Genomic DNA, 15009 nt, shown 5'->3' with positions numbered 1-15009 from the left:
GTTCAAAATCACCCAACCCAAAACCCAGGTTCTCACTGCAACGGTTCTGCCGCAGTGCCGCCGTCGTCCGATTTGTCGGCGACTCCGCGTCCTCTTTGTAGCTCGGCGTCCTCCTTCTCCCTGTCCCCGTCCGTTTCTCTTGAAGGTTGGGCATTTATTTGGGCAAAATTAAAAAGTAAAAACAGCAATGTTTTGAAAATCGGATCGGAGCGACGGTAACCGGCCGGTTCTTGTTAAACAGTGACGTTTTGATTTTTTTTTTTTTTAAAGGAAAAAAACAACGTTCACTCGTTCAGCCCTCCCCTCACTCACCCCCTTCCCCCAACACACCCCCCTATTTGTGAACCACTATCCCTCTGAACTCTGAAGCAAAGTTCAAAATCACCCAACCAAAACCCTAGGTTCTCACTGCAACGGTTCTGCCGCAGTGCCGCCGTCGTCCGATTTGTCGGCGACTCCGCGTCCTCTCTTGTAGCTCGGCGTCCTCCTTCTCCCTGTCCCCGTCCTCCCTGGCTTCTCTGTTCGAGGCTTGGAGCAGCTCGCCGCCGTTTCGCCGGTCTCCGTCGTTTCGCCTGTCGCCGTCGTTTCGCCGGTCGCCGTCCGTGTCTCTGTCGAAGGTTAGTGGCACTGCTTTCACTTCTTCGGTTCTTATCTCCCTTTGATGCTCTGTTTGCTGATTTTTGAATGTAAAATTGTGAATGGATTAATAGAAATCAAATAATTGATTTTTTTCTGCTGCTCTTTTTTAATTCCTGAAATTTTTGTTGAAATTTTCTTGCTGCTGCTAAAAATGGATTAGGGATTAGGGATTACTTGTTGCTGTTTTGTAATTAGGGATTATGCTCTGTTAGCTTTATTGATTTCAGGTTTAGTGTGATTAGGGATTACTTGTTGCTGTTTTGTAATTAGGGATTATGCTCTGTTAGCTTTATTCATTTCAGGTTTAGTGTGATTAGGGATTACTTGTTGCTGTTTTGTAATGTTTGTTGCTGAATGCTAAAATGGAAATCAAATCAAATGCTGTTTGTTGCTTGCATATATTTTCTTTGATAGTATTTTCCCGATTATAAATGCTGGTCGAGTCAAAACTTTGTATTTGTTTTGTCTGTAGTTTGATTTGAGATCATTAGATCTGATCCGATCCTATTAAGTTCAAACTATTCGTTTGGATTTTTGGTGTAGAATTGTTGGTTACCTGTTTGAAGTGTGTATTTCGTGTAATTGGATCTGTTTTGAACTGGATTGTGTTTTTATGCTGCATTAGGTGTTGATAGTTCATCTTGGGTGTAGTTTTGGGATCATTTACTTGTTAATTCTCGAACATTCAGTTTAGTAAGGATCTTCTTGTACAAATTTGTTATCTTTCTTTAGGTTCCTTGTAGATTTATTTGTAATAAATTTATATAAATGCTGGATCATTTTGAACATGTCTGTTGGCGTAATTTCACTTTGTAGTTTATATCATTATATCTTAAATAGTTTCTGAAGTCTTATCTTTGAACCAGGTGTTTTTGTACTCTTTATTTTTAGCTAGGCCATTTTCAAGATGGAGTATTAATTTTTTTTTTCTTTTCAGTATATATGTAATCCCTTAGTTAAATTTTTTTGTTGCTGAAAATCATCACTGAGTTGAATTTTTGTTACTGATTGAACCTTGAATTTGTTGCTGTCTTGTGAATATCACTTGGTATAAATATTTTTTGTTACTGAAAATCATCACTAAGTTGAATTTGCTGTTGATTATCATCACTAAACCTTGAATTTGTTGCTATCTTGCTGAAATAATCACTTAGCTAAATTTTTTTGTTGCTGAAAATTATCATAGTTGAATTTGTTGTTGGAAATTATCAACGAGGTGAATTTGTTGTTGTAAGAATAGATTTGAATTTCGTTTTTAATGAATTTGTTAATCATTAACTTAGCGATTGTGTTATCTATTGCTCTCTTTTGTTCATTTAAATTGAGAAAGTATTTTGTACTGGCGACTAGTTTATTATCTCTTTTTGCATAATTAATTATGTCTAAGAATTGATACTTGATTGTTATTAACATGTTTGTGAAGATGTGCATTTTAACTTTTCATTTTAATTTTATTTTTATAATTTTATATTTTTATTTAATTATGACCAGGTGAACCAGTGACCCGGTGACTCGGTCATATGACCGGGTCAATATGCTTGAAAATTTTTACACTGAAAATTTTATATTGAAATTTTTTTTTTAGTTTCAAATTTTCAGAAATATAAAAACATTACACAATATACACCTCCTCCAAATACCTGCCAGATATTTGGGCTTAAAAGCTCCTTTCGCATAATAGACCTCACCATCAATTCAATTCCGCTGATGCCGTACATGTTCTGGCAACTCCGCCGGTGGGAACTCAAAATCCTATTCTACCCAAGCACAGCCACTCTCCTCCGAACTCCAACCACATGCTTCCTGCATTCCCTTTCGGACCCACCCCACTGGAAACCACCATCACCACCACGGCCGATCGTTTATCTTCAGAATCTCCTCAAGTTCCGGAGGGACAAGCCCGCCATCGAAGTGGAGCGAGCACTCGACCTATGTGGGTTCCAGCTTAGCGACAAACTCGTCTTCGAAGTGCTTAAACGGCATCATTCTGATTGGAGGCCCGCCCTTGTGTTCTTTAATTGGGCTTGTAAAGCGAGTCCCGAGCAAAATGGGTATGTGCCAAGTTCCGTTGTTTTCAATGAGATTGTGGATATTCTCGGGAAGATGAAGCGGTTTGAGGAGCTCTACCAGGTGCTCGATGAAATGTCCCATAGACAGGGTGTCATGAACGAGTTGGTTTTTTCCACATTGATTCGTAGGTAGATTAAATGTTCTATTATAGAGCTTTGGATGTTTGATTTTCTTATGTGATATGTGATCTCAAAATGATTCCTATTAGCTTTTCTGAATTCTTTAATATCACTTTAGTACATTTTAAGAGCATTAAGTCAACTAACTAGGTGTCATGTAAATATGTGAATGGTTAATTTTGGGTGTTCTCCGATTACAGGTATGTGGGTGCACATAAGGTGGAGGAAGCTGTTGGAATATTCTATAGGAGGAAAGAGTTTGGATTGGAGATTGATTCTGAAGCATTTAGGACCCTCTTGATGTGGTTGTGCAGGTACAAGCATGTAGAAGATGCAGAAACTTTGTTTCGCAGCAAGGTGAATGAGCTTCCACCTGATATAAAGTCCTGGAACGTGATCCTCCATGGTTGGTGCATCTTAGGGAACACACATGAGGCGAAGAGGTTGTGGAAAGACATATTGGCATCTAAGTGCAAGCCGGATCTTTTCACTTATGCAACATTTATCAAGGCAATGACCAAGAAGGGGAAGCTCGGCACTGCACTGAGGTTGTTCCATGGCATGTGGGATAAAGGTTGCAAGCCCGATGTTGTGATATACAACTGCATCGTTGATGCTCTTTGTTTCAAAAAGAGGGTTCCCGAGGCATTGGAAGTTTTCAAGTGCATGAGCGAAAGGGGCGTTGAACCTAATGTGGCTACTTACAACTCCTTGATCAAACACATGTCTAAGATTCGGCGAATGGAGAAGGTATATGAGCTAGTGAGTGATATGGAAAGGAGGAAGGGGAGTTGTTTGCCTAATGCTGTTACTTATAGCTACTTGCTGGGTTCCTTGAAGGAGCCGAAGGAAATTCCTGTGATTTTGGAGAGGATGGAGAGAAATGGGTGTAGCATGAATGATGATGTTTACAACTTGGTTTTGAGGTTGTACATGGAATGGGATGACCAGGATGGGGTGAGAAGAACATGGGAAGAGATGGAAAGGAATGGATGGGGACTAGATAGGCGATCTTATACAATCCTGATTCATGGGCACCTCGAAAATGGGAGGACGAAGGATGCCTTGCGCTATTTTAGGGAGATGGTGTCTAAGGGAATGGAGCCTGAGCCCAGAACTGAGAAACTGTTGAGTTCCGTGAACATTCAGTCAAAAGAAAGAACAGAAAAACAAAAAGGATGATGGTATTGGAGTTATCTAGTGATCCAATTCTTCCAATAACTTCATTGCCATTGGTTCGGGTTCTCTGAGTCGAAAATAGCCAACAGTAATATATCTTTAGGCATTGAGTGCTAATATACTGAGATGCATAGGATGTTGATTTGGTTGAATTTTCGAACATTGAGATATCTTGCCAAACTCTTTAGATTGTCAAGAAGCAAGGAAAAAAGATAACCCGACACCAAATTTTATGATTCGAGATTTTATGTTAATTAGAGGGTCCAGAAATTAGAAGGCTGGGGTTATTTTGCTCCCTTATCTGTTTATGATAGCTGTGTTAGTTGGATAAGCTTACATTTTCTCATCCAATTAAGCACCTCAGCCTACTAATGTTTTAAAAAGAGAACTAAGCCGGTGGAAGCAATAGGAGGAACTATCTCAACTTAGTCTCAATCAAACCGTGCTTGGAAATGAGAGAATGTACCGCTGAAGAAAGGAATGGAGGATTTGAAGAGTGATAGAGTTTGAAATGGAAGTTTCATATAAAATTGATGCGTGTATTATGTTGGTTGACTTTGGCCTCTGTTTGTTTTTCTTGATTCTGTGTTTTTAGTAAGTAAATGTTTTGACAGTGAAGGCATTTAGTTTTTGAGGCCTTGAATTAAAATTATTTACAATTTAGTCTGGTTGAAGAGATCTGGTAATTGGGAATGATTTCTACAATTTCTTAGCTCAGTTTTGCAGCTTCAGTATCACCGGAACTACACACATGTGATCAAAAATGGAAATTTGTATATTTACAGCTTAGTCATACAATTCTTGCATGAAAACCAAAGCAGGGAAATATCAAAGACGAAAGTGCCATGTTACATATCAACTGGCTTCTGTGAAACAGGACATGGTGCTTTAGCTTTGGATCATATTTCTTGAGGTCAATCTTCCTGCTCTTTTTCTTGGCATAGAAGAATCTAGTCCCAGCTGCTGAGACTAGCCTGATGATCTTGAAAAGCAGCTTCTTCTTGGACCCCATCCTTCTCCTGTGTGTCTTCTTGTCCGGTTCACCTCCCCTCTTTCTACTCAATCTCTGCCCAACAATAATATTGAAGTTTATTCCTTTTATTAGAAAATCACTGATAAAGTTTCGAATAAAACTTTGGCTTTGATTTGTTGGAATACAAATAGTTTGTACCTTTCTCTTTGTGGTGTTTGGAGCATATCTTTTGGCCTTACAAATAATGGGGTGAAAATTTTTGGCCTTCTAAACATCTCAGTTGACAAATAGCCTGAAATAACAAATGAGTGATTTTGATTCAGAGAAAGTTGAGAAACAGAGTCAACTATTGGTGATGGTTAATCAGCAAATAGTTGTAAGCTTTATGAGTTTACATTACATACAGTACTTACCTCTGGAGAACACAGCATGGGAGAGGGAAGCAGAAAAAAATGAAGGTGATGAGAGAGGAAAGGATTTCTTTTGTGACAAGAAAGAGTTAAGCCTGTTTCTGGACAAAAATGTGCTATAGCTATAGCAGTCGCCATCTCTCTCTGTTTCTTTGTATCTGACAGCGTATGGGTAAAGATGAGATTTTAACTGCTAGCTCGCTTTGATTTCAAGTAAAGCTTTTTTCTGTGTTCTTTACCGCCACTGTTTTGTTGTGTTTATTTATTTATTTTACTGGTTTCGATTGGTGATGATGGGTTTTTTTTGCAGCGTTGAACCCACACCCCCTCAAGCGAAGAAGAATGAAAATCTGGCCACGGATTCCTTACTCCCACTTTTATGTGGGAGTATCATTTTAACCACCATAAAAATATTTGTAAGTAGAACCCCGTTTTTTTTATTTTTGAAAAAATCAATAATTAAAATTTGCCTCTATGTTTTTTACTTTTTACACATTTTCCTTCTCTTTTAATCAAAATTTCAAAGAGATGAATCAGTTGCCTCTGCTAGGGTTCATCATTCATTCTTCACCCTTTCTCCAGACGAGACAATTTCCTTTTACGCTTCCTCCTTCTCCCTTCCCTTTTTACACATTGCCGCTTTGTGCTTTGTTCTTCTTCCTCACTAATAACTCCGATCTCGGTCCTTCTCCCGCGCCTCTGCCCCTGCGAACTACTCCTGTAAGGTTTTATTTTTATTTTATTTTATTTTATTGTCTTTTCTATGAAAATTATGTGAATTTGGATGCTCTTGTTCTGGTAAGATTTCACGATAAATTTGAGACTCGATGCAGGTATAACTTGTACCTAACTCAGTATCTCTATTATGTAATGATCTATGTAAATAGACAATGCTTGTCCAGTCAACTGTAGCAAAAGTGGAATATTTCAATGGATTTTGCAATAACTTTTGAGTATTCATGAACAAATGTTTCTGACCAGTAAAGATTGATGAATTGTTCAAAATTGTTTCTCTTTAGTTGACAATGACATAAGATGGTAAGCATTTATGAGGAATGCATTTCACGGTTCTCACTTGGCCAGTGAAACATCCACTCTTATATCTGGAACATGAAATTTATGATGCAACATTTTAACTGGCGTTTAAAGTTTTGAAAATGTTTGGTAATACTGATTTGAAATAAATCTTGAAAACTAGGTGTGAATTGTAGCAGGAGTCATTGTAGCAAGAGTCCTAAGTTGCTTGTAAAATTTGGCAAAATTTAGATGTTAGTAAAACTAGGATGATGTTAATATTTTACCTTTAAGATGGTGTAAGTTGGTGTCACTTGTTATAAACTTGTGTCTATTATGATGAAATGCATGAAGCAGCTAGGTTGCAGTTCCTATATTCTCTAATTGTAGGAAAGTATCGAGTAGCACTATGTTTCTTGTTTGCATTTCTGAACTTGTACCTCTGATTATTTCCTTTTTGTGTTTAATTTGTGACATGCTGTGATTTTTAGGAATTTTTGGTTTTGAAGTATTGAAACAAAAGAAGTGATTCACCGGTGTATTAAGAAGAGTCTCACAATCTGAATTATATAAAAATTTATTTATCCATTAGTGCTCTCTCATTTTGAATGCATTTATCTGGTGAATGAGCTAAATATTACTTCATTGCATTGGACTTCATCTTTGTTTGTTCTTTTGTTTGCAGGAAAGAAGTTTTGCATCTTTACAAGTGCAAGATGAAAGCAAGAGTAGTGATTATTGAACCAACAACAGATAATTGTATTCTAAATATAAAACTCTAGAATATTCAAATAAAATGGTCTTGGAAAATAAATTTACTCATAATTGCTTTATGAACTTGAAGTTGACTGGCACGGAATGATTTTTACTATGTTGGTTGCTTAAAATTGGAAGTGATTAGAAAATGTTCTAGGCATTGAAGTAGTAGGGAAAGGTGTATATTGGTTCTCAAAAATCAGAGTAATATTCTGGTGTAATAATTGTGTGATTTTATTTTATGATTGATGTTGTACTTTGTCCCTTTATATAATTATATGTATTGAACTTTGATCGTATTATCTAATAAAAAAAAGAAAGATTAACTATATTAAAATAGTTTATTATTCTAGAGATGTGATACAAGACCGCTTTTTAAAACTAAGATCCATGAAGTTATCCCGGAGGTATAAGAGTGATAATTTTGAGAAAATAAGGGTGCACTTTAGGACAAAGATGTTGAGCAATTTTCAATATATAATCAGTTACTTAGAAAAATAGACAATATATTTATATGCTTGATGGTTCACTTTAAATCAGTGTGCAACTCAGTTTTAAAAACTTCTATAATGGTGACAATTTTTTTATAAATAAGGTTTTGGTCTAATTTATTAAACTTTGAAATAACATAAGAATAAAGAGCTAAAAGAATAATTATTTTAATAAAAGGTTAAAATAAGATGAGCAAGAGGGAAGGATACTCTTAAGAAATTTATATCATTTACAAGTCAAAATTAGCAAGTATGAATCAGTGACTACCATATCAACCGAAGCTTTACACGATTTTAGTATTTACAGTTCCTTAACTTTTTTTTCATTAGCCTATTTTAACGAACACCTGTTGTAACTCCTGGAGTTGACTTTGACACTATTTGTCACATTCACCAGTCGACACCTTGGTATCATCCTCATCCATATACTCCCCGTCAACTTCTTCCTATTTTACTTCGTCCTGCTTATATTGGTCATATGATATATACTCACTATTAACCTCTTCTTACGAAAATTCTTGACCCATTATTATGGAGTATGTCCATGCGCACAACAACAAAGGGATGCTGGAAATGAAGCTCGATAACTTGCAGGAAGCAAATGGGATATTAACTCGAGAATTAAAAAATTGTGATTATTATTATTTGTTTAATCTACAAAGAAAATGTTAGTGTTTTAAAATTTAGATTTTCAGTTTTGATCATGGGGTTGGAATTTTTTTATTTAAATTAAATAAATATAATATTTATCAAAATATATAATATATAAATAATTTACCATTTTAAATATGCGTTCACATATCTGGTATAGAAACAAAAAAAACTCATTAAACTCACAAATTAGGTGCTACGAATCCGGGACATGATAGAAGTTAGGGGTGTACATGGCTAAGTTCGATTCAAACATTTAGTTCGATTTCGAATATTTTATGGACTAATTTAGTGTAATTTTACTGGATCTATAGTTGGATAAGAATTTTAAAAATAGACCCGGTTATTATTTTGGGCCGGGTCCGAATCAAGACGAACCTGACTTTACCCGACCCATATGCACCTTAAGAGAATTATATATATGTGTGTGTTTTAAATTAATTTTAATATTATGTTATATTAATTATAAGCTTACTTTATTTTTAATCACACTTGTTGAATTATACAATAGATCAAAGAAGCATCAAATTATAATTTATGGACAAATTCAAGTTTAAATATGGATATCAACTTTTCGGTAACAAGTTTCTTCTTTATAAATAAGTGCATCATAAATAAGTTTCTTTATAAATTATTGTTAAAGCTTTAAAGATCCGGTTTTCATTCGATTTGGACTTGGTATAGTTGTGGCTCGAAAATGTTTAGGTTTCATCTGGTTTAGGGCCGGGTTAGGGTCTAAAAAATAGACCCAGTGTATATTTAGAGGCGGGTCTGAGTCAGGACAAATCCGGTTTCATTCGACCCATGAACACCCCTAATAGAAGTAAAAAAAAATATTCCGAGTGACACAAATATAGGCACAAACTTGTGGAAAATTCCTGTAAATATGGGTACAAATTATTGTTGGTTATGTGCTGGCCAAAAATGATGATCTTTGCTGGTCATATAGCATTGCTCGTAAAATAAAGCACAAAGATAGGCATAAAAGCCAATAAATTGAAAATTGAAAATATAATCTAATGTTCCCTATTTGAAAATTGTGTGCTGTCCCAGAACCTGTTCACAATGCGTTGAGGATCAAGGTCTTGAATTTTTTCAAATTGCTTTCTCCTAGTTCAACTGTCTTCTAATCCTCGAGGTCTTGCTGAAGGAGATGCTTTACCAGACTTCTTTCTAACAGTAAGTGAACTTGTTTTGGCCCCTTCACTAATATGATCTATTTTAATTTAACTAGATTTTTTTACTGTAAGTAGAAATAATTGATATCTTGTGACCATATTAATTAGGAATAATTTAGCTTTCGCATCACTTTTGTTATTGGAAATTAAGAATGTAATTCTAGGATCCCTGGAAATGCTCTGAAACAACGTTAGACAAATGCAATAAAAACAAAGGGATTTGCTTAGATTATATACACATTCTTCTTACTTTCAGCAATGATTAATCTAGTAGATAATGAATTTTTTCATGTTTCATTTATGGATTTTTTTTATTCATGAGTGTTGGCAAGCCGTCTTGTTTCATGTTAAATCCTTACTTACAGCTTAAACCAAATTAAACTCATATAAGTTCAGTTTCATTTTTTTTTATAACTTGTTTGTTGATCGTTGACAACCTCAGCACCTAATACTTGAATTTTTTCAATCTGCATTGTTATGACAATCTCAAGCCACCATTTGTCAACAAGTTCTCTTTCTTCATATAAAGTGGCCATTTGTGATAAGCCTGTTGTCAAGAATGACATGGATTTTGCTCGTGAACCAGAGGCCTCAAAATCAAAGATATGGGAATCTCAGGTACTACTCCCTTTAACCATTGACGGTGTAGATTCAACTTTTGTTGATCCTATTGTCTCTCTTAAAGTAGCAAACAAGATAAAAAAAAAAATAATTTTTCTGGTCACCCTAAAAAAAAACCTGTTGTTTTTTAAGACTCTATTTCTATTGGATACTTCGACTTCAACAACAGACTATTCAAAAATTTCCCCAAAGACCAACATTGAAGGTTACCATGCTTGGTTAGGTAAGGTTGAAACTGAGAAGATGACCTTATGAAAAGAGATTGGGATATATGACCTAATTCAGCTTAGTAAAAACTCTTACACTGTTAACTCAGGATTAATGGGAAGTGCATTGTATTTCTGGGATGAAACTTCTCATACTTTTCACACCCCATACGGCATGATTACTCCTACTCTTCTGGATGTAGCTGCAATGACTGGCTTACCTCCATTGGGAGAGGAAATTTCAACTACTACCCGGTCAACTATAGGAGTTGAGTATGCCATTGATATCTCTTCCACCACCTACCAGAGCTTCATTCTTAATAACAAAGGTCAAGATGGAGACCTTGTTTTTGATAATGAGCACATTGCCTTCCTTCTCTATTGGTTGAGCGGTGTTATTTTCTGTGCCCAGAGTATTCAAGTTGAAGTCACTTATCTCCCATTGGCCATTATGTTAGCTGAAGGTAAGAGACTGTGTTTAGCCAAATTATTTTTGACTTGACTATATCTCACTCTAGATTAGACCACAGCCCTTATGAGGGAGAAGAAAAGAATCACTAATGTTGACGGTCTTGTTTGATTTTTTCAATTGTGGCTGTCTGCTATTTTTGAATCTGAGCTACAACCACGTTTGACCAAAAAAGGTCTTACAGATTCTGTGATTGCCTGACACCGCCTGCTCAACTTAGTCTTTCTTGACAAGTTAATGGTCTCACATGATAAGATGAAACACTTCTTCTGTGCTTTCTATCACTTGTTAGAGAAAGACCACAACATCAATCTGACTCCCTTTGCTAATTATTAAACTGGTCTGGAATGGTTGACGCAATCTCTTACCCCGACTAAAGTTACACAAAAGGAAAGCATCACTATTTGGTCACAGTTCTTGATTCCCCAATTATTTTTTGCTGGATTTCCGGGTGAAGATAATCTAAGAACAGCGGTCTATATGCCAAATGCTGTTTCTAGACAATTTGGGTTAGCTCAGTCCATTCCATCTCCTTACCATCTTCAAGAGTCACAATCTTTACATGTCAAAGCTACTTCACTAGAGGATCTGTTGCACATTCAAAAAGATAATGCTTTGCGGAGAGATAAATTCCACCTATTCTCTTTTAAATCTTGTCTGTTGACTACATATTCATTCTTTTTTTGGTGGAAAAACTATTACTCCTCCGTTAAAGTTGCTTTTGGTACTTGTTGTCAAAGGATGACCACTGTTCTTGTAATGCAACAAGTGAGAAGAGCACCAATTGTCAAAAAGGGTAATTACCATTAAATCATTTGTTCATTTTGATTTCAAAAATTATGGTCCTCTCTATTTGTTGTTATTAATGTTGTTTTCTTCATGCATATTGCTTTCTAAGAATATCACAATGGCACCTGTTTTAATTACTTTATTATTATTATTATTATTATTATTATTATTATTATTATTATTATTATTATTATTATTATTATTATAGAGAAAACAACTACCCCACTTGCTGCCAATCCTCCTTTGAGAAAGTCTTCTAGTAGGCTTGTAGGAAAGAAGAAATTCAATTTTAATTACTCAAGCCGCTGGGTAAAAAGAAGACTTGAATGAATTGAAGTGTCAACATCTTCAAATAGTGATGATAAGGATGACACATCAAATACATCCAATGACAATCTTGATGGACCAGTAATCTCTCAACACAATGAAAGAGAAAACGAGAACACCTCGTCTAGTGATAAATCAGTGAGTAAGTTCTCTTCAGAAGGTGATGTCGATGCTCATAGCCTTAGTGGTCAACTTGCTTCTCAGGTATTTTTATATTTTCACATCCTTTCATTACACAATGAAAGAGAAAACGAGAACACCTCGTCTAGTGATAAATCAGTGAGTAAGTTCTCTTCAGAAGGTGATGTCGATGCTCATAGCCTTAGTGGTCAACTTGCTTCTCAGGTATTTTTATATATTTTCACATCCTTCATATTAAAATAGCATTATCTTAAAAAACTTACATGATGATGATATCTCTCATGCTTTTTTTTTTAATTACCTTTGTCCTCATTTCACTTCTTGTTTTAGGTCACTGTGGCTCCTACCATTTCTTTGATTGTGCCTAGTACTAAAAATATGATAGTTGCCACATCTGATAAACCTGCACCTAAAATCAATGCCAATAAGATATAACATGTCATTTAGCCTGATTATTAGTGTCTCTTCCTTGTATCTTCTTTATTTATGTTAACACTTGCTTTTGCATTTTTTTTTTAGCTTCAAAATTCTGAAATCCCCCCAAGTGAGCGGTTAGAAAAATCAATGCCAATCACTTCCATTCATGCTCAGACCCCTAATGTGGTGAACGATTTATTGGTTGATTTAGAAAGTCTAAATGAGGCATATGCATGTAGCATGGATACACAGAAGGCCATAGTCGAATCTTGTTCCATCATTCAAAGTCACCTTCCAGCAGAGCAGTCCCATACTATACCTCCCATGACCAAGATTGTCGATAATTCCATCCTGCTTCCATTGGGCCAACAACTCAGTGTCATTCTATCCAAACCTGTTTTGACACTTGCTACCTGTTTTGACATTTCTGGATTCTCAAGCAGCCATCTCATTATATCAACAATTAACCGAAGCTCTTTCTAAGTTGAAACAAGACACTTCCTCTTTTGAGACTGCCAAAGCTACCCTGGTGGTGCACGAAATTGCAATCACACTTTTGCAATCCCGCACAACTAACCAGCAAGTGCACTGGGTCGTCCAAGTAATACCTTGCGTGAGCAAGGGTCGATCCCACGGAGATTGTCGGCTTGAAGCAAGCTATGGTTATCTTGTAAATCTTAGTCAGGATATCAGAAATTATCAGGATTGATTGTAAAAAGCAAAAGAACATGAAATGGTTACTTGTATTGCAGTAATGGAGAATAGGTTGGGGTTTTGGAGATGCTCCATCTTCTGAATCTCTGCTTTCCTACTGTCTTCTTCATCAAACACGCAAGGCTCCTTCCATGGCAAGCTGTATGTAGGGTTTCACCGTTGTCAGTGGCTACCTCCATCCTCTCAGTGAAATGTTCCTATGCTCTGTCACAGCATGGCTAATCAGCTGTCGGTTCTCGGTCAGGCCGGAATAGAATCCATCGATTCTTTTGCGTCTGTCACTAACCCCGCCTGCTAGGAGTTTGAAGCACGTCACAGTCATTCAATCATTGAATCCTACTCAGAATACCACAGACAAGGTTTAGACCTTCCGGATTCTCTTGAATGCCGCCATCAGTTCTAGCTTATACCACGAAGATCTGGTTAAGGAATCCAAGAGATATCTACTCAATCTAAGGTAGAACGGAGGTGGTTGTCAGGCACACGTCATAGTTGAATATGATGAGTGTCACGGATCATCACATTCATCCGGGTTAAGAACAAGTGATATCTTAGAATGGAAGCAAGCATGATTGAATAAGAAACAGCAAGTAATGCATAATCCATCAAGACACAGCAGAGCTCTCACCCCCAACCATGGGGTTTAGAGACTCATGCTGTGGAAGGTACACAAAGAAACGTGTAAAGTGTCATGAGGTACAGATACAATGTCCAAAGATCCTATTAATAGTAAACTAGTAACCTAAGGTTTACAGAAATGAGTAAATGACAGAAATGGAATTTCTGAGGCTGATTTGCCACGCCGGTTTGGGCCATCAATCTTGGGCAAAGTATGGACTATCATAATTGCTGGAAAGCCCAGGATGTCTACTTTCCAATGCCGTTGAGAGCGCGCCAATCGGGCTTCTGTAGCTCCAGAAAATCCACTTCGAGTGCAGGGAGGTCAGAATCCAACAGCATCTGCAGTCCTTTTCAGTCTCTGAATCATTTTTGCTCAGGACCCTCAATTTCAGCCAGAAAATACCTGAAATCACAGAAAAACACACAAACTCATAGTAAAGTCCAGAAAAGTGAATTTTAACTAAAAACTAATAAAAATATACTAAAAACTAACTAGAATATACTAAAAACATACAAAAAACAATGCCAAAAAGGGTACAAATTATCCGCTCATCACCTGGCTGCCCATATTACAAAAGCTAAAGATCGGGCTGATGAGCTATCTGAGAAAATTTGAGACTTGGAACAATAGCTGATTGTCAAGAGAGGAGTAAAAAATAGGCTGAATGCTGCTTTGATGAAGAATGAGGCTCAATTTGCCAAAGCAAGTAGCATGCTTGACAGTAGCAATGCAGCTTTACAGTCACTTGAAGAGAATATGCTCTCCTCACAGGAAGCTGCCAAAGAAGCCAGGATCTTGATATTACATTACTTCATACTAAACTAATTATTAATATCACAGTGACCTCTTTTGTATTTCATTTTGGGATGACCTTCATATCTGTTCATGTCAGGTTGCACTGATGCATGCCATCTTGTGTGCATTCGCCTCAAGTGCTGTCAAATTAAATCAAATGTGCATTTATTGATATGCTTCTAGCGTCATACAGGTTTATTCACTAAACTTTTAGTTCTATATGTTGGCATGAACTATACTGCACTCACAAAATGATAAGTTATTTTCTGTATTGACTCTTATTTTAAATTAATGCTTTAGACACATATTTATCTCATAATCTTAATGCTTTACACTGTCAATGGAACTTGCAATTCAGAGAAATCACAAGGACATGTTAGCTTTTATAAATTGGACTGCAAATATTAGTTAGCTCTTTATTTTTTCCT

At 36.3% G+C, this 15009-nt stretch overlaps 1 protein-coding gene across 4 annotated transcripts; it reads left to right on the top strand.

Annotated features, from left to right (window-relative positions):
* Positions 1–308: 308 nt before the first annotated feature.
* Positions 309–7428, top strand: LOC130944476 (putative pentatricopeptide repeat-containing protein At3g15200). 4 transcript variants are annotated; one of them, XR_009072051.1, is made up of 3 exons: positions 309–617; positions 5701–6110; positions 7090–7428. XR_009072051.1 is itself a non-coding variant. In XM_057872812.1 (3 exons), exons 2-3 carry the CDS (start codon positions 2347–2349, stop codon positions 4008–4010), a joined length of 1473 nt encoding a protein of 490 aa, XP_057728795.1. In that variant the 5' UTR covers positions 309–617; positions 2239–2346; the 3' UTR covers positions 4011–4303. The 4 variants fall into 4 exon arrangements, 3 of the variants coding, with proteins under 3 accessions (XP_057728795.1, XP_057728794.1, XP_057728793.1); XM_057872812.1 differs by lacking the exons at positions 5701–6110; positions 7090–7428 and adding exons at positions 2239–2837; positions 3029–4303; XM_057872811.1 differs by lacking the exons at positions 5701–6110; positions 7090–7428 and adding exons at positions 2225–2837; positions 3029–4303.
* Positions 7429–15009: the final 7581 nt, after the last annotated feature.

Source organism: Arachis stenosperma, chromosome 8, assembly GCF_014773155.1.
Source record: "Arachis stenosperma cultivar V10309 chromosome 8, arast.V10309.gnm1.PFL2, whole genome shotgun sequence".
Classification (NCBI taxonomy): Eukaryota; Viridiplantae; Streptophyta; class Magnoliopsida; order Fabales; family Fabaceae; genus Arachis; species Arachis stenosperma.
The sequence above is the reverse complement of the archived record's forward strand: the minus strand, read 5'-3'. Positions and strand labels throughout refer to the sequence as shown.

Bases quoted from the DNA above. Each gene is read 5' to 3' on its own strand.
- LOC130944476 (XM_057872812.1), top strand. From the start codon at position 2,347: ATGCCGTACATGTTCTGGCAACTCCGCCGGTGGGAACTCAAAATCCTA. The intron at 2,838-3,028 runs GTAGATTAAATG...CTCCGATTACAG, and splicing joins TTTTCCACATTGATTCGTAG to GTATGTGGGTGCACATAAGG.